This window comes from Culicoides brevitarsis, chromosome 1 (assembly GCF_036172545.1).
Source record: "Culicoides brevitarsis isolate CSIRO-B50_1 chromosome 1, AGI_CSIRO_Cbre_v1, whole genome shotgun sequence".
Lineage (NCBI taxonomy): Eukaryota > Metazoa > Arthropoda > Insecta > Diptera > Ceratopogonidae > Culicoides > Culicoides brevitarsis.
Genome location: NC_087085.1, coordinates 30286763 through 30306187, shown reverse-complemented (window position 1 = coordinate 30306187; position 19425 = coordinate 30286763). Strand labels below are relative to the sequence as shown.

Genomic DNA, 19425 nt, shown 5'->3' with positions numbered 1-19425 from the left:
ACAAAAATTGTTTTAAATTTTAAATAATTGATTTTAATTTATTTCAATTTTTTTTTAAATATTATGAATATTATTTTTTTAAATTCTAAAAAAAAATTAGTTAAAAATAAATTTTATCAACAAAAAAATATTTATTGATTAAAAAATTATAAAATTAATAGATTATTAAATTAATTATTTGTTTTCAATTTATTTTTTTTATTTTTATTTTTTTATTTAATTTTTTTTTTATTAAAAAATTTAACTAATTAAAAAATAAAAATTTTAAATATTATTTTTTTTTTTATAAAATAATTAATTACTAAATAATTTATAATTTTTTATAAATATTTTATTAATTTATATTTCTAAATAAAATATTTTTTATTAATATTTTAATTAGTTATTAATTATCTTATCAACAAAATAATAATAAAATTATTTAAATTAATTATTATTATTATTATTTTTTTTGTTAAATTAAGAAATATTTTATTTTTCTATTAAAATTAATTTTTTAAAATAATTTTTAAATTAATTTCAAAACTCTTCCTCATCTTCTCTAACTCTTCTTCAAATTCTCTCTAAAAACAATCAAACGCACCAATTTCGTCTCTTCTTCACTCTCAAAAAAAAAACATCTTCTGCCACTTTGATTTTTATATCCGTGCCGTTCGAATATACAAGACAAAGATGGAGCACCAGAGGATTTGCACCGAAAACAAAACAAAAACTTCTTCTCTCAGCTTTGTGTGTAAATAAATCAATAGAAACAACTTCATTAACATGACATCCAGACACCTATTATTACATCTTCTACCTGCAACTAACCTAGTCTATAGTACAACAAAAATAAATAAAATTCAAAAAAATCAACATAGAAGCATCAGAATGAACCTGTAAAAACTGAACAACAAAAATCCAGAGTCACCAACCACAAAACCAATTATATAGCAAAATTTCCTCAACACATTTTTTTTAATTTTTTTTTTGTTACCAAAAAATATTTTTTTTTACTACTCCAATATCCTGTAAAAAGGTTATTTGTACACACAAACAGACAAAAAAAAATTTCATTCAATAAAATTTTATGGTTATGACAAAAAAATATACTTACTACACGATGCAAGAAAATTTTAGTTGCCTTTTTGAATGTTTATGAAAACTATTTTAATATCTAATCTATTAGAAATAAGAATTGGCTCGCAATGTAATTTTTGTGTACATTTAGAACTTTTTTTCTCCAATTATTTTTGTAAAGCTAAATTTAATAATTTCACTTTTTGACACAAAATTCAACAAAATAAAATATATTTAAAAATTAAATAAAAAAATAAATAAAAATTAAATTAATAAAAAAAATAATTTAAAAATTTAATTTAATAATTAATTAATAAATTAATTAATTAAAAATTATGGTTAAAAAAATAATTAAAATTAAATTAAATGTTTTTCCAATTGTTTTTCATGTTTCAAAAAATTATATTATTTTTTTTTAATTTTATAAAAATTAAATTAATTTTTTTTTTATTTTTTAAAAAATTTAAATTAAATAAAAAAAAATTTTTGTTTGATAAATACAAAAAAGTAAAAATCTTATCAAAATCGTTAAATATTTTAGAATTTTTTTAAAAATATTTCACGTGACCTAAAATTTTTTTCTTATAATTTTTTTATGAATTTGAGCAAATAATAATTAAAAAGTAAAAAAAATAAAAATAAATTGAAAAATAAAAATAAATAATTAAAATAAAATTATATAATTTTTTTAATTTTATGAATATTAAATCATTTTTTTAATTTTTAAAAAAAATTAAATTATTTTTTTTTAATTTATAAATTAAATTTAAATTTAAAAAAAAAATAATTAATATATTTTTTTTTTAATTTTTTTTAATTAAAAAATAATTTTTAATTAATAATTTAATTTTTTTTAATTTTTTTAAAAAAATTTTAAATTAAATTTATTTAAAAAAATTTTAAATGAGGTGTAACAAAAAGTGAAAATATTAAATTTGTACGTCTGACAAAATTTGTATGTATATGATCTAAGTCACAATTGTAGCAGCTCTTCAGTCCGAAGGAGCTTCCATCCTTTTTCTCTCTCTCTCTATCTCTGAATCCAAACAAAATCTCCATTGGTTAAAATCTAAAATCCACTCAATCCACCCAATCAGGGCTATAACCAACAAGGACCACGTGGCATGATGAATGCGCAAGGTCGTCCCATGAATCCGCAGCAAGCGCAGCAGCAGCAACACCAACAAAACCAACAACAACCTTACGGACCATACTCACAAACGGGGCCAAATGCAAACATGCCGGGTCATCCGTCGGGCATGATGGGACAACCGCTTCATGGGCAACCCGGAATGCCGGGGCAACAGCAGCCCGGTATGCAACCCGGGATGCAAGGCATGCCGCAAAATCGCATGCAGCAACCAAATCAGATGGGCATGAATCAAATGGGGCAACCGCAAAACCCCAATATGCCGAATCAAATGGGCGGGGGCATGGGTCCCAGACCTGGCGGGCCGCAACCCCAACCGCGTGCAATCAATCAGCAGCAACAGCAGCAGCTGCAACAAAAGAAACCGCGCTACTTCATGGCTATGTTCGACTACGATCCGAGCACAATGAGTCCGAATCCGGATGGGTGCGAAGAGGAATTAGCTTTTCAAGAGGGGGATACAATCAAGGTAGGTAGTTCCCAAAAAAATCAAAATTAATCCCTTTAAAAGAAAATGATAAGAAAAAATACACACAAGAGGGCAAAAAACACTCACACTTAGGAACATTTCACATCAAATCATAATTTTTTTTAATGTAGGGAATTTATTTAACGAAAGAAATTAAGAAACACACGAAAACACACCACAGGTAGGTTTTGCTAACAATTTATAATTAACTAAAAATTAATTAAAATTCATGAATGAGTTGATTATTTAAGAATGAAAGACTTATTGTACAGTTCCGAGTTCCATATTTTTATACCTTTTACTTTAATACTTAATTAAATTTATTTTTCGCAGCAAGGAAATTTTATATTAATAAACCGTATCATAGTTCCTAGATGAAATAGTATTAAACATTTAGGTAGAATTTATTTATTAATAAAAAATATTTATCGTTAGATTTAAAATTATTTATCTTTTTTTTAGAAAAATAAAAAATAGACAGATTTGCGTAAAAATGCGTAAAGTTGTAAATGTTTAATACTTTTTCACAGCGTTTTCGGCGAAAAAAAAATAAATTAATAAAAAAAATTAAATTGCAGTTTTTAGATACAGTTAAAAATTTGTTAGCAAAGCACAAGCATATTTATATGATTTAGCAGCCACCCTTAATATATATTGAACATATATTGACAGAACAGTCAAACACTAGAAAATTTTAAAATTAATTTAAATGGAGTTTTTAGATGGTCATTTGAACGTATTTTTAATAAAAAAAAAAAATAAAAATTAAATTTAAAAAATTTTTTAATATTTTATAAATTAACCAGGCGTTTCCAAAATTAATTTATAGTCTATTCAAATTTAATAAAATAAAAAAATAATTAATATAATTAATAAATAAAAATTTAAAAAAAAAATAATATTTTAAATCAATCTTTTAGCTTTCAAAAAATATTTAATTTTAGTAAATTAATTAAAATAATTTATAAAAATAAATAATTTTCCTTTTTTTAAATAATTTTAGAAAAAAAAAATTTAATAATAAAAAAAATAATTTTAATAATTTTTTAAAATAAAAATTTTAAAAATAGAATTTTATCTCTAACTTTTTCGAAAAAAAATCATTAAATAATTTTAAATTAATAAATTCTTCAATTACAAAATTACAAAAAATATTTTTTATAAATTAAATTAAAATAAAGAATAATTATAATAAAACAAAAATTTAAAAAATAATATAAAATTTTCATACGTTGAAATTAAAAAAATAAATAAATTTAGAAAACCAAAAACTTCTATAAAAAATATTTTTAAAGTTCAAATGATCATCTAAATAATTCCAAAAACCTTCAAAACTCTTCAAAAATAATATCCGATCACATTTTTACAGATTTTCGGTGATAAAGACGCCGACGGTTTCTACTGGGGCGAACTTCGTGGTCGTCGTGGCTTCGTACCGCACAACATGGTTACGGAAATGGATGAAGGAGCAGCAGCTGCCGCAGCTCAAGCTGGCGGAACTGGCATGCCAACGAGCGTTCGTGGCGTAAGTCGCGATCGATGGGGAGACATCTACGCCAATATGCCGGTGAAACGAATGATTGCACTTTACGACTACGATCCACAAGAATTGAGTCCGAATGTTGATGCGGAGGTAAAATTTACAATTTTTTTAGAGAATTTTAAAATTAAATATTAATTAAATAAATAAAATAAATAATTAAATAAAATTAAATTTTATTTTAAAAAATTAAAATTAAATTAAATTTTATTTAAAAAAAATTAAAATTTAAAAAATTAAATTTAATTAATTATTTTAATTTAATTTAAATAATTTAAAAATAAATTAAAATTGAAATTAATTTAATTTTAAAATTGAAGAATTAATTTTAAAATTAAAATTAAATAATTAAATTTAATTTAATTTGATTTAATTTTAAATTAAATTAATTTAAATTTTAATTTATTTTAAAAATTTTAAATTATTTATAAAAAAATAAATAAAAATATTTTTTTTTTTAATTTTCAGCAAGTCGAATTGAGTTTCCAAGCAGGCGCCGTCATCCTCGTGTACGGCGAAATGGACGAAGATGGCTTCTTTATGGGCGAAATCGATGGAGTACGTGGTCTCGTGCCTTCCAATTTCTTGTCGGAAGCGCCAGACCAGTACGGCACGCAGGCTCCCACAGCCGGTAGCGTTGCGCAACGACAATTAAATAGCAGGGGAAGAGGTATTGGTCCCGGTGCCCGTGGACCACCACCTCCTCCGCGCGACAACATGGGAATGGGCATGGGCATGGGAATGAATCAACGTGGAGGACCGCAAGGCAAAAGTAAGTAAAAACTTTAAAAAAAATTTTTTTTTCACATAAAATCTTCTACTTCACATCGAACTGAAAAAAATTATTATTTTAATTATTTTTTGAATTTTGTTGAAAAAAAAAACATTTTTTTTTTAATTTAATTTAGTACAAAAAAAAATTTACGTTACACAAAATTGAAACATGTCAGTCTGTCTCACAGCAGTTTAGAATAGAAATTCATTAAAAAATGCTCAATTTTTTTTATTGTAAAAATATTTCAACTGTCGCCAAACGGAATTGATGTACAGAAAAAAGTTCAGGAAAAATTTTAACGAAAAATGCATGAAATAAATTCTTCTATCTTCCTCTACTTTAAAAAAAATTACGCTACCAAGTCTCTTCGCTCTACAAACTTTTTTTTTTATCTCTCCAAGTTGTAAATTTTGCTCTATATATTTTGCACCTCATCTCCCTTTTAAAAAAAATAAAATTTAGAAAAAAATCTACACAAAACACTTCGAAGAACTGGAAATAAAATTTAAAAAAAATTAAAATATTAAATTAAAATTTAATTAAATTAATTTAAATTAAATTTAATTAATTTAATTAAATAATTTAATTAATAAAATGTTAAAAAAATTATTAATTAATTAAATAAAATTAATTATTTAATTAAATTAAATTAATTAATTAAATTAGTTAAATTAAATTAATTAAATTTAATTAAATTAAATTTAAATTTTTAAAAAATAAAAAAAAATAGACTGAACGGCTTTTAATGCATTTGCCAGTAAATTGAATGAAAAAACAGCCTGATAATTAATGAAAAATAATTAAATAATTACTTTAAAACGGAATGAGCCAAAAACTGCCTTAGCCAAAATATTTAAATAAAATGAATTGACATCTTAATGAGCGAAGCAGCTGCAACGTGCGTGTAAATTATAAATTTTTGTGCTGTAAATGCAGCTTCAACGCCAACGCACCTATCTTGAAGATATCCCGTAGAGAGCATCTTGTAAACTTTAATTCCGTAGCGAGTACAACCGAGAAAAAAAAACAACAAGCCACAATTTGCAATTTAAAGTTTGTTGTAAAATAAATGAATGAAAAACGCTTTTAATTAAAATTTATTTTTGTTTTGAAAATTTTCACACACAAACACACGTCAATTTTGAGTGATAACGGAAAATCTTGAGCACATGCGATTTATTCAAAAGAACTTTACAGAAAATAAACAAAGATTGACATTTCAACATTTATTATTATTTTTTTAATTATTTAAATATCATTTAAATAAAAAAATTATTTTATGAACAAAAATAATATTAAAAAATTAAAATATTATTTTTTTTTATTTTAACCCCTTTAAGTTTATGAAACATTTATTATTAATTATTAAAAAAACTACAAAATGTATACGATGAATATTTTATAATCATAAAACCGATAAATGACCTTTTTGCGAATATTTATTATTAATAATATACTTCGTTGCTTATAAATTTACTACAAAGAAAAGTAAAATAAATAAAAATTTATTTATATATTTTTGAGCCGATCAAGCTTTAAATGTTTAATGTTCGCACAATTATTAATTATATTAAACTATAAAAATTATTTTTCTATCTTCAAATATTCTCATTTATATTTTCATATATAATATTGGTATATAATAATCACGTGATCAATATTTTTATGGACTATCATTTATTCCTAACATTTTTTTTTTATTTTTATTAAAATTGGTATTTTTATTAAAATTATTATTTTATATTATTTATTATTTAATTATTAAAAAAAATCTGTAGTGTGTTTTCTTCAAATATTTTTTTTATTTATAATTTAATGAATTAAATAAAAAAAAATATTTTATTATTTCCTATCAAATAATTACTACTTTAAATATGTGTATGGAGTGTCTGTGTTAATGTCATGTAATAAAAAAAAATTATTACAAAAAATTTTCGGATGATAATTTTTACAAAACGTAAGAAAAATAATTTTTTAACACAAACGCTTCATGAAAAAAAAAATAAAATTAAATTCTGCTCTGCTGTGGTAAATGTCAAGTCTTCATGTTGTTTGTTGCTAGATGCTCGCCCTTCTTCCCCTACACTGTTAGACAACACGGGCCACCCTGCCCCAGATCACCAAACTCAGGTAATATAAAAAAAAAATCAAAAATCAAGTCAATCAATTCATTACAAAAAAAAAAGTTGCATAAGTCGCGGAACTGTGTGAAAAGTAAATTACATTTCGCAAATAGAACGAAAATTTGTCAAAAATATTTTTTTTTATTTGTACACAAATTAATTAATTATTATAATTAATTAATTATTAATTTAAAAAAAATTAAATAAGCGCTTTGTTTATAAAATTTATAGGGAACGTAAAATAATTTAGGAAAAAAAATATTAAAAAATTAAAAAAAAAATAAATGTTAGGTCTTGTTAGCTAGAGAGTCAGTTTTAGATAGTTTTTAAGTTTTTTTTTAGTTATTTTTAATTTTTTTTTATTTTTTTATATTTTTAATTTAATTTAAAAAAAATAGTTTAGGTCACAGAAAGTAATTGATAGAGTATCAGGCTTGTAAATAAAAATAGTTAATAACAAAAAATATTTATTTTCTGAATTGTTGCCAATTTAAAGCTTAGCGCGTAAATATTATTATTACAAAAAAAAAAATGTTCCACATGTCCAATAAATTTAAAACACACAAAAAACACATAAAGTAACACAGATTTTGCTGCATTTCGCGTGCCATTCAACATAAAGCACAGAGTTTTTTTTTTATTTTTAATAATAATAATAATAATGTTTATCGTCCTTTTTCGTATTTCATTGTTTTTCTTGTTTTTTAACAATGCGAGCGAACTCACTTGTTTTTTGTCTTTCACACACAAAATTACACAAAGAAATAATTTAATAGGGTAAAAAGAAAAATTTTAATGAAGAAAAAATTAAAGGAATACTTAATTAAATAATACGAAAAAATTTATAGTTAAAAATAAATAAACATTCTATACATAGAATTTGTTTTATATATTTGTTATGTTCAAAAAATTTATTTATTTATTTTTTTTTATTACGAGTTACTGAATTTATATTATATATATAAATATATACAATATATACTGTTTTTTCATTATTATTCTCATATTATTCATTTTTATATAGCAAAACGTTTATTATTAATTATATTAACTTTTTTATATAACGGAAATGCTATGACATTGTTCTGCATAGTTCTTGTGAGTTATTGTCTAATTAAATAATTGCTTGGTTTAATTTTTTTTGTTTTCCTTTTTTTATTTTTTTTTTTTTTAATTTCTGGTCTGCAAATAATTTAAAATTTTTCAAAATATTTGTAGACCAAAAGTTAGTTAAACAAAAAAATATTCCTTAACTGATCCCGTTTATTAGATTTGCCATTAGATTGTCACAAAATTACATAATTAAATAAAATTAAATTCTCTTTCTTGATAAAAAAAAAATTATATAGAAAACTTGTCCCATAAATATTTCTCTCAAACTTTAATTTGCTACAACTTTTTTTCATATACCTTACAACAACATATATATTAGATGCCGTTCTGCATGACAAGTTTCTTACATTAATAATCATAAATACTTTACAGAGTTTATATATTTTTTTATGTTTAGTTCATTAAAGTCACAGAAATGTGGTTAATAACGATTTTTTGTTTGTTAATTATGAACCTTGCGATATTCATTGTGGTTTTTGTCCCCTTTTTAACCCTACTACTGAAAAAAATATTAGAAAAATAGATGATAATAGCAAAAAATATATATTTTTTAATTATTTTTTATTTTTAATTTTTTTTTATAAAAATTATTTTTTTGTTTAAAGTACAATAAAGCAAAATAATAATTAATTATTATTATATTAAATAATTAAAATAAATATAATAATAATAAACTACAACATAAATAATACAACACACTTTCACTTTGGCAATTATTGCACAATATTAACTCTTTTCATCACAATTTAGATTAAAATAAAATAATATTTAAGGAAAAGTTATTTAAAAATAAATAAATAAATATTAGGTAGTTTTTTTTATTAATATTTAGTTGTTTAATTTAATTTATTTTTTTATTTAATTATTTTTTTTAAGTTAATTATTATTATAAAGTAAGATTATATAAAATAAATAATAAAAATAAAAAACTTACAAGCTTGATAAATAATAATAATTAATAACTAGTTTAGAGTTGTGAGAGTTTCTAAGCATTATCTAAGTATGTAAGAAGGAGGGCAGGGATGCCTAACACTCATTTCATATACAAAACTATTTTCTTTATTCTCTCTCTCTTTTTATATATCTGCCATATACAAAACATAACGTATAACTATGGATCTTAGTATATAGTCAGTTATGGATACAACTGTACTAAACTTTATTTTCCTTCTTTTTTAATATTTTCATTTCTATAAATTTTCCGAGAAATTGCATTTTTTTTATTAAACATATGGTATTATTATATTTAATAGTAAATAATATTAATGTGTTTAATAATAATATAAGCTTTTCTCATACTTTTCTTTACTTTTTTATACTAGATCTCTATTTAAAAAATGTATATTTATTAACAAATAAATTTATTGTTTGCTTGTTTGTATAATTTGTTTTGTATATTTATAATTACACTCCAAAATATATCAACACAGAAACACGAAATCTGTCAATAAAGAGTACAGCATCTACTATCTTTCTTTAAAATCTTATAATAAAAATATTATGTATAAGATAATTTCGTAAAAATGTGCATGCCAAAGTGTAGTGTGTTCTATCTCCTATTTATTTATAATTGTAGTGAAATGAGTTGTTGTAAATATGTATTTCGTAGAGTAAAAGTAATTTTTTCATTATAAATATATCTTTTAATTGTTTTATGTACTTTTCTTCTTGTTTGTAACTTTTTACTTTAATTTTTTTAGTTTTATGATGTTTATTTGTTACAATATTTATTTTGTTGTCTTCGAACAGTGATTTTATATAAATTAAATAAATAAATATTTTGAACGTTTCTTAACTCTTCTATATATAGAGTGTTTATTATAAGTAGGATTTTCTTACAAAAAATAATTTTATGAAAAAAAATATTGGTAAAAACAATGTTTCGTATACACAAGTTTTGATTGAGTAAAAAATATATAAATATATCGGAAGGGTGATGAATGTTTTTTTTATATTTAAAATTTTTTTAATTAGAAATAAATTCATTAAAAAAAAAGGAAAAAATCGATAAAATTCAAACTATTTTTGAACTCCTTTTTTCTTCTTCTTATCTATATAATACATTTTTAACCCATTTTATCAGCTATGCAATTTCATCCTTTAAATTTTTTTATAATATAATAAAAAAAAACTTTTTTCCTGTTTTATTCTATTATAATTCATTCCCTTTAAAAAATAATCCCCAATAAAATCCTCTCTATTTAACATGGAATAATGAAGTAATTGTTCCAACATTTTTTTATATTCCTTAGAAAAGTTATATATTACATATTTGAATAGAAATTGTTATTAAAGTTGTTGGAATAAAAAAATTAATTTAGAATAGAACGTTTTATTCGCGAAATGATATTTACTTTTTCAAGTGAATTTTTACGTGACGACAACTGATTTATAAATTATGCACGAGAATAGTTTTATACATATTTTATATATATTTACAACATATATATTTATGAGGGATATTGCACAATTTTTTTCTCAACATAAATATATACTTCAATTTTTTTTTGAGAATGAATTAATGTACTGAATAAAGATATCTAAGGTAGGTTTTAGTCTTTTGAGGATCAGTTCCATCATAGGATCAATTGAAAATAGACTTGGGATTTATCTCAAAAATTTAAGGAGGAGTATTGAAGGTTTCAAGTTTTATAGGGTTGAAGTACCGGTGCCCTTTAGTTTTAAAATTGCAAGGATGAATTTAGTGAACTGAAACTTGGCAAAGAGTTGACTTGTAACTATTCTAATTGATTTACAAAATTTCAGTTTAACAGCTAAATATTCTCATTCACATACTAAGTGTTTTCAAAAAGCGTTTCTGATGGATGAATGAGAATACATATTTAGCTATTGAGCTGAAATTTTGTAAATCGAACAACCCTTCAATTGATTTAACTCTTTGCCAAATTTCAGTTCGCTAGGTTCATCCTTTCAAAAATGTTCCTTGAGGTACGTAAACCCTATAAAACTCAAATTCCTCAATACTCCTCAGTTCTTTAAGTTTCATATCATTCCATTACTTTTAGTGATATATTGTAACGTTAATATACAATTAAGTACATAAACGTTGCAATAAATCTCTAAAAAAATATGAAATGATTTTTTTTAATTCTTCTATTTTAGCTAGTAATGGATTTCAAGAACACTTAGAGCTCAGTTACGAATTTGTAAAAATTAAGCTAAACAACTTTATATCAAGAGTTGATTCTTTCTGAGATGAAGTTGATTAACTTATGTTTTAAAATTCGTTACTGAGCCCTAACAGTTTAAATGATCGATCTTAATATTCTAAAATCGATTTTGAAGTTGAAAGCTTTCAATTTAACTCAGGGTTGTATGATTTAAATCAAAGATTTGAAAATCAAATCAAATCTTGATCTGATTTTTTGATGCATCAGATCAAATCAAAAAAGATTTGATTTGCAAAATCAAAATCAAATCTTGATCAAAAAAAAATTCGATTTTGAAAATTTTTTGATATAAATCATACAAGCCTAAACTGAACCTATATGAGTTCAGATCCTCAAGAGACTGAAATTTACCATAGATTTAATCAGTTAAGTTTTTATGGTAAAAATGTACATTAGTTCATTCAACTTTATGATTTTGAATTCTCGTTTTTTTTCTAAATCTAAAAATCTATCATTTCTGAGCAAATTGTGATTTTTGTTGTGATTCCCCTTCCCCGCATCGTTTAGATGAAGGGCCCCGGCGGAATGATGGGCCCACAGGGCGTTACTAATCAATACGGACAACCACAAGGTCCAGGCATGATGCAAGGAGGCATGATGCAAAATCACCAACAACACCCGAACAACATGCAGAATAATCAGATGCGACCGGGACAACAAATGCCACAGCAACAAATGGGTGGCCAACCACAAATGCAACAGCAAACGCAACAGCAACCAACGACAACGGCATCATCATCGGGCGGCTTGGGAGGCTTGGCTTCCGGGCTATTTTCCAGTGCCACGAACGCTGCCTTCGGCAATAAGCAACCGCAGCAGCAGCAGCAGCAACCGCAAAAGGGAGTGCCTCAAGTTGTGCCACAGCCAGGCATGACTTCGGGCGGTATGATGGGCGGGCAACAGCCCATGATGGGACAACAGCAGCAACCGCAGCAACAGCCACAGCAATCAGGGGGTCTCCTTGGAGGCTTTAGCCCGTTCGGAGGTGGCAATCAGCAACAAAACCAACAAATGCCTGGACAACCGGGACAACCAGGCGCTCCCGGAGCCAGTCTCTTAGGCAAAATTGGTGATATGGCGGCGCCCGGTGGTGATATGCTCTCAAAAGGCAAAGAACTAATTTTTATGAAATTCGGTTTGGGTGGCAAATAACCCAAAACTACTTGTGACTATATTAATAATTATTATAAAATGTACTTGTTGATAACTTTAACGATATGCTAATTAATTATTATTAATAAATATAAATAAAAAAAAAATATATTAGTCAATAAATTACTATTAAATCTAAATAAAATGTATTAATTATCACTAATGTTAATCATATTATATTAATTAAATAATAATAAAATACATTGACTAATTAATATATTAATAATAAATAAATTAAAATAAATTCAAAGCTATAATAAATAATAATATTAAAAAGTTATCGTGATTTTTTAAGCGTTACACATCACAACCAATATCGATGATGTCGTGGTATAAAGTTAAAGAATTAAGGCGCATAGTAGTTGATTTACTAGACAAAAAAAAGTTTAGTTATAAAAATAAATATCTTTCTATATATATGATGAATAATTAATTAATTAACATACAACAAGGAATCCAGTTAATTATTTTTGTACAATATTAGTGCAAAATCTTACATTATATATTATTTATAAAAACGCACACTATATAATTAATTAAATTAACTTAACTTAATATATATACGCGTTATCATTTTAATAATTAAAAATATAACAAATCCTATATTAGTTAATTTTTACTAGGAAAAAAATTCTTGTGTACCTTAAAAATCGAATATATATATAAAAAAAAATATATTAAAAATGTACAATTTTTGTCCTAAAATATAATTTATACATTGTTATATTTTCAAAGGTATATCTTGAGCATATCATTCGTCGTATTTTAATTTTTGTTTTTAACTCGTCATCAAAATTCATTTCAAATTTTAGGTCAAGATGAAAAACCGAAAACACTCTCATTTTACTTCATAAAAATATCTCAGGAGATCTTTGAGCAATGCTTGAAAAACCTTGGAACGTTACCGAAAATATCAAATATATATGAAAGACCTAAGTGAATCCGCATATCCATATATTTATTAACAAACAAAAATAGCCTAAATATATAAAAATTTCTTTATTACTTCTATCAATTGTTACATCACACGTGTTTATTACAAAATATCATTCGTCGTATTTTAATTTTTGTTTTTAACTCGTCATCAAATATATATATATAATTATCCATATAATTAACAAACAAAAATATATTATATCAATTGTTACATCACACGTGTTTATTACAAAATAAATATATATATATAATTAAAATATATATATTGAAGAAAATTAATTAAAAAAAATCATAATTAATTAATAAATAAAATTAAAGAGAAAAAAAATGAAAAATAAAATCAATGCAAAAAGACTTTAACAATCATATACTACAAAAAAGTACATTATAAATATAAATATATATATACATAAAAAATAACATCCTACACATAATTAACACACACAAAATAAACGTATTTTCGCTATATTTAATCTCGCTTTGCACATGCATTTCAATATTTAAGAAGGAAAAAAAATAATTATTAAAAAAATTATCGCTTAAAAAATAAATAAATCGTTGAAAAGTAATAGCAAACATATATTTAGATATTTATACACAACAAAACACACACTTACACACATTATTAACAAAAAAAAAAAATATTTAAAACTAATAAAAAAAACGCTTAAACTATCGTATCGTTAACTGCGAATCTATCTAGAAGACGAATAAATTTTTTAATTATTTTTTTCGTGCTTTTAAAAATCGTTGCATTTAATATTTTTTTAAAATATTATCAAGATATTACCATTTAAATTTTTTTTTTACCTAATATCGAACCACAATCAAATTTTAATTTTTTTTGTCAGTTTTATACCTAAACAAAATAATTCTTTAGCTATGAAATTTCTGCCTGTAACTTTTTCGAAAAATTCCCTAAAAATAAATAAACCAGATGACAAGAAGTATTCATGTATATATTATAATAATAATTAAAAAAAAAATAAAAATTTAATAAATATGTTACATGTAAATCTATGATTGTTAAATATATGTATAACTTAATATATATAATATAATAAAAATAATAATAAATTAATATTGTGAAAAAATTATATTATAAAAGTGCAACAAATAATTATAATAATAAACATAATAAATAATTAATAATAATAAAAAACAAGCAAAAAAAGATAAATAATAAAAATTCAGTTCGGTGCCTTCTGAATGTTTGCGTGCGCGCGCGGGCTTTATGTCGCTATAAATGTTTCAACTTCAAAAAAAAAATATTAAACATTGGAAAAACATTTAATTCACTTACACTTTTTTGGCATTCTCCCAATCATTTAATAAAACAATACAAAATAATTTTACTACAAAAGCAACAGTTACTTTTACACACAAACATATAGAAAAAATAAAATTCTACTTGCCAACTTGACAATAACTGTAGAAATTTTTTCGTATTATTTCTCCTCCTACAAAAAATGAATGCCTATGATCGCCTTAAAATTTCATCATTGTTGTTGTCATGTTCTTTATATCCATTTTTCATCACTTTTCAATAATTAATTTTAAATAAATTTCGAAAATTGCCCGTTTTTCTCAAAAAAACATTTAAAAATAAATCAAAGCGATTTAAAAAAAGAAATAAAAAAAATCAAATATTTGCAAAGTTGTGGTTGGTCGCATCCAAAAAATAAAAAAAAAACAAAAAATTTGGATAAAAAAAATAATAATAAATAAAAAAATTAAAGTTTGTTATGTTTTCGTAAATTTACAAAATCGAACCTGTGTAAAATACGTAAAACATAACAAAATTTTAAATTAGATCCAAAAGTCGCATTTTATAAAAGAAAAATTGTTGGTAGATTAATATTTAAATAAAAAAAAATAATTGGAAAATATTTTGCAAAATTTTCAAAAAAAAATTGTTAAATATTATATTTTAAACATTTTTTTAATATAAAAAGCCAATAATTGTGATAACTTTTTTCCTTCGATATTAATTATATCATTAACTTTTATCGATATTACGGAAAAAAATTAATTATTAAAAATTGTTTCAAATATAATATTAAACAAATATGAAATTTTTGCAAAGAAAAAATGTAAATAATAATAATAATTAGTGGTAGTCAAAAAAAATATAGAAATGTTAAATTAGAGAAAAAAAAATAATTTCGCGGGACATATCACTCTTTAAAAAAAAATTGTCAGAACACAAATCTTCCGCGCCTAAGAAAAAAAAATAAATTAGAAATTGATTCCAAAATTATTATTATTATAAATTAATTAATTAATTAAAATACAAAAAAAAAGAAAAGAGAGAAAAAATTGGAAATATGATACAAAAAATCATACAAACCTAGATGAAAAGTTAATCATAGCTATTTATCGTTAAATGCTTGTTAAAGTGAAGAGAAAAAAAAATAGATTACAACAAAATCTTTCATTTTCTACAACACTGGAGACTACCTTAATATTAAAATAACAAAAAAAAACTAGAAACGTTCGTCGTCGTACGCAATTGTACATATTCGCTGAAAAAAAATATAATAAAATAATTCATAAAATAAAAAAAAAAGAAATATATATAAATTAAACTAAAAGAAAAAAAAATCAATATATTGAAAGAATTACGCTGAACAAAAAATATTAATTATGTTACAATTTGTAACATATTTAATATTTTTGATTTATTGACAAAAAATGCTTTATGTGAGAATTTAACAAAGTAAAAATAATTAAAAAAAAAATACAAAAAAAAAAAATAAATAAAATATCATATATATATATAAAATAAAATAAATAATTAAAAAAGTATATAGAGATGATTAAGAATCATTTGTGACTGCAATACAATTAACAACTAATATTATTATTATTATGATTATTATTATTAATTTAAAAAAGTAATAATAAAATAAAAATAAATAAAAAGTTGATGATGATAAAAATAAAAAAAAATGTTTACAATTATCCTACAAACAATAAAAAAGTATATTAATATAGTAAGAATAAAAAAAAATTAAAAGTGAAAAACACAAAAAATTAAACAATTACATAATTATACAAAAAAAATATTATTATAAACATTACATAAACATCTTACAAAATTGAAACATTTCAAAAAAAAACATATAAAAATAAAGATAATTGTTCATTTTTTTCAAAAAAATATAACATATATTAACAGATGATGTTCCAAAAATAACAAACAAAATATATATATGGCTTTCTTTTTCTCTCTTCATCATGTCCTAATCTGATTCGTCCACTTGTTTTTATTTTTATAACTAAAGAAATATAAATGTTTTCAACTTCTTCTTACAAACAAAGAAAATCAAGCTTAAAAAAATGCAATTCTTTATCATTTTTGTATGCTTTTATAATGTTATACTTAAAAAAAATATATAATACTTATCCTGCTACTTTTCAAGTAATTTTTCAAAAAAAAAAAAAAATCTTGTACTCGAAAAAATTAAAATACAAGAAAAATCGTTGAACAACATACACAAACGACACCTAAGAAATTTATTATTATCATCATTATTATTAATTAACTTACTAAAAAAAAAGAAATGAAAAAATTAAAAACAAACCAAAAAAAACTTACATAAATAAATATACGATTACATGATACATGAAAAATAAAACAATTGTATTAACATTAAAAAAAGTAAAAAAAAAATTAAAAATAAAATATCTCTCTCTCATTAAGAAAAAAAAAACACTTTTCGTTTTAATACTCGCCACAAAATTTTTTTCTTTTATTTTTTCCACGCTTTTTTTTACAAGAAATGCGTTTCTGTCACCACAGTCACAGACAAGTTTTTCACGTCAGACGCCGGGAGATATTTAAAACTCCACAATTTACTCATGAGAACAAGTGCCTCACCTGCAGCCAGTTGCACATGATGTCTGCCACACACTTCAAAACACGCGTCTTTGGCTTCAATTGTTGCCTCGAGGATGCCTTGGAGTTGTTGAACGATTACTAGGTTCAGAAATGAGAGAGATTTGTACGAGTTTTGGGGGTAATTTTGCGACATGAGGATCCACGAGGTGTAAGGGGGCTCCAAGTGAGGTGAGTAAAAGTAGGGTTTGCGGATGAACGAGCGACTTGCTTTGACGGCTTCAAAATCGCAGTTGCGGAAATGGAGGAAATATTCGGTGGCTTGAGAAGCGAGATGGAGAAGGGTTCGTAAGTCAGTGGATTTGAACAAAAGGTTCGTTTGGAGTTCGCAGGGATGGGAGAATGTTAGATCAGGGAGAGAAAGGAGGTAAGAAGGGAAGGTTTGGGAAGGAGTCCAATGATGGTTGACGTCGGTGATGATGACAGGAGCACTGCGGAGAAGATATTTGTCGTGCAGGAAGTTGTACGAAGTGTTTGAGATGCGGAGGATTTTATCTAGATTGGAAAAAAATATTTAAAAAAAATTTTATTTAATAAAATTATATAATAAAAAATTTAAAAATTTAGAAAATTATAAAATTTTAATTAAAATAAATAAATTTTTTAAATAAATTTTTATTTTATTTTTTTTATATTTTTTAAATAATTAATTTTTTATTGAACTTTTACATTTTTGGATGAAAATTAATTTTCTACTTTTTTTTTAAATAATAATTTTTTATATTAAAAAATATTTAAAATATTTATATAAAATATTTTAATTTTAATTTAAAATATATAAAAATATTTTAATTTAAATAAAAATATATATTTTTTTTAAGTTTAGAACTTTATAATAAAATTTTAATAATTTTACGTCCATAAATATTAAATAAAATTGAATTTTAATCAATTTATAAAAAAAAAAATTTTGAATATTTTTTTTTAAATATTTTTTTTTTAAATTTAAATCAAAAAAAAAATAAATAAAGCTAAAATTTAATAAAAATTATTGTTTATTCAAATAAAAAATTAATTGAAAAAAAATATTAAAAAAATAGAAAATTAATTTTCATCCAAATATATAAAAGTTTAATAAAAATATTATTTATTTAAAAAATAAAAAAGAATTATTTAGAAATAAATTATATATTTTAATTAAAATTTTATAATTTTCTATTTTTTTTATTTTAATAATTTTTTATTTAAAGAAATAATTAATTAATTTTAATTTTATTTAATTTGATTTTTAAAAATTAAATTTAACTTAAAATTTTTGTAAATTATTATTTTTTTTTTTATTTTAAAAATTTAATTGTCAAAATATTTATTTTAAATTTTTTCCTTAAAATACTTACCAATATTCTCACAAACCGCACAATCCTTAAAGTCAATCCCGGTATTTGCCATCTTTTGACTTCCTCCATTCTCCTTAGACGACATTTTCCCGCTGATCAAACACTTTGCTCTGTACAAGTCCTCCCAATTCCACACGGATCGAACATGGCCGAGCGTGATTCGCCCCAAAGCTGCCAGATGCCATGCGAAAAAGTCCACGTAAAATGCCACGAGTACCACTAAAACTATTACCAATCCGATTATTCCGTATTTTATTGCCGGATTTTTCCATTTTCTGACTTTTAAGGGAAACAAAACTTGCAAAAGTTGGAATTTACTTAAACCACTTGTGGAACAATCTTGAAAAAAGTTTTGAAAATCTTTTTCTATTTCTGTGAGAGAAGCTTTTTTGCCGTTCACGTCCTTCTTTGGAGACATCTCGATAACGAATGAGGTCGATAAAGGAAAAAACTACGGCGACAATTTTTCAGTTAATTTAATTTTTTATTGAATTGTGAAGTGCATTTGTGTGGAAAAGTGATAAGAAGACGCATCTGGTTAACGTGCGTTGAACATTTCAAGGGATTTTATTTTTTATTGGATGAAAGAAATAAATTTATGGAGAAAAATGTGGTTAAAGTAGATTAAAATTTTATAAAAATAAAAAATGAAGGTTTAAGAACCAGTCGCTCCCATTTT

The 19425-nt window shown here is 23.0% G+C and overlaps 3 protein-coding genes across 10 annotated transcripts in view; 2 read left to right on the top strand and 1 right to left on the bottom strand.

Annotated features, from left to right (window-relative positions):
- LOC134827430 (RIMS-binding protein 2) overlaps positions 1-12572 on the top strand; it is a 61089-nt gene extending 48517 nt beyond the window's left edge. For 6 of the 8 annotated variants that reach the window (XM_063840057.1, XM_063840051.1, XM_063840053.1 and 3 more), the window contains 5 exons: positions 2157-2678; positions 4048-4311; positions 4687-4990; positions 7056-7123; positions 11928-12572. In XM_063840057.1, coding sequence (XP_063696127.1) covers positions 2157-2678; positions 4048-4311; positions 4687-4990; positions 7056-7123; positions 11928-12572 — 1803 coding nt within the window. The remainder of the gene's footprint in view (positions 1-2156; positions 2679-4047; positions 4312-4686; positions 4991-7055; positions 7124-11927) is intronic. The other 2 variants (XM_063840058.1, XM_063840056.1) reach the window with 2 other exon arrangements.
- LOC134828112 (vacuolar protein sorting-associated protein 37B) overlaps positions 1-19425 on the top strand; it is a 169114-nt gene that overhangs the window by 88333 nt on the left and 61356 nt on the right. The window lies entirely within an intron of this gene.
- Positions 17285-19164, bottom strand: LOC134837613 (uncharacterized). The gene is made up of 2 exons (XM_063852995.1): positions 18747-19164; positions 17285-17904 (listed from the first exon to the last, which is right to left on the bottom strand). The coding sequence occupies exons 1-2, from the start codon at positions 19162-19164 to the stop codon at positions 17285-17287; spliced, it is 1038 nt and encodes a 345-aa protein (XP_063709065.1).

Coding starts and splice junctions, on each gene's coding strand:
- LOC134837613 (XM_063852995.1), bottom strand. CDS start 19,164: ATGTCTCCAAAGAAGGACGTGAACGGCAAAAAAGCTTCTCTCACAGAA. Junction 17,905..18,746: donor TGCGGTTTGTGAGAATATTG/GTAAGTATTTTA, acceptor TTTCCAATCTAG/ATAAAATCCTCCGCATCTCA.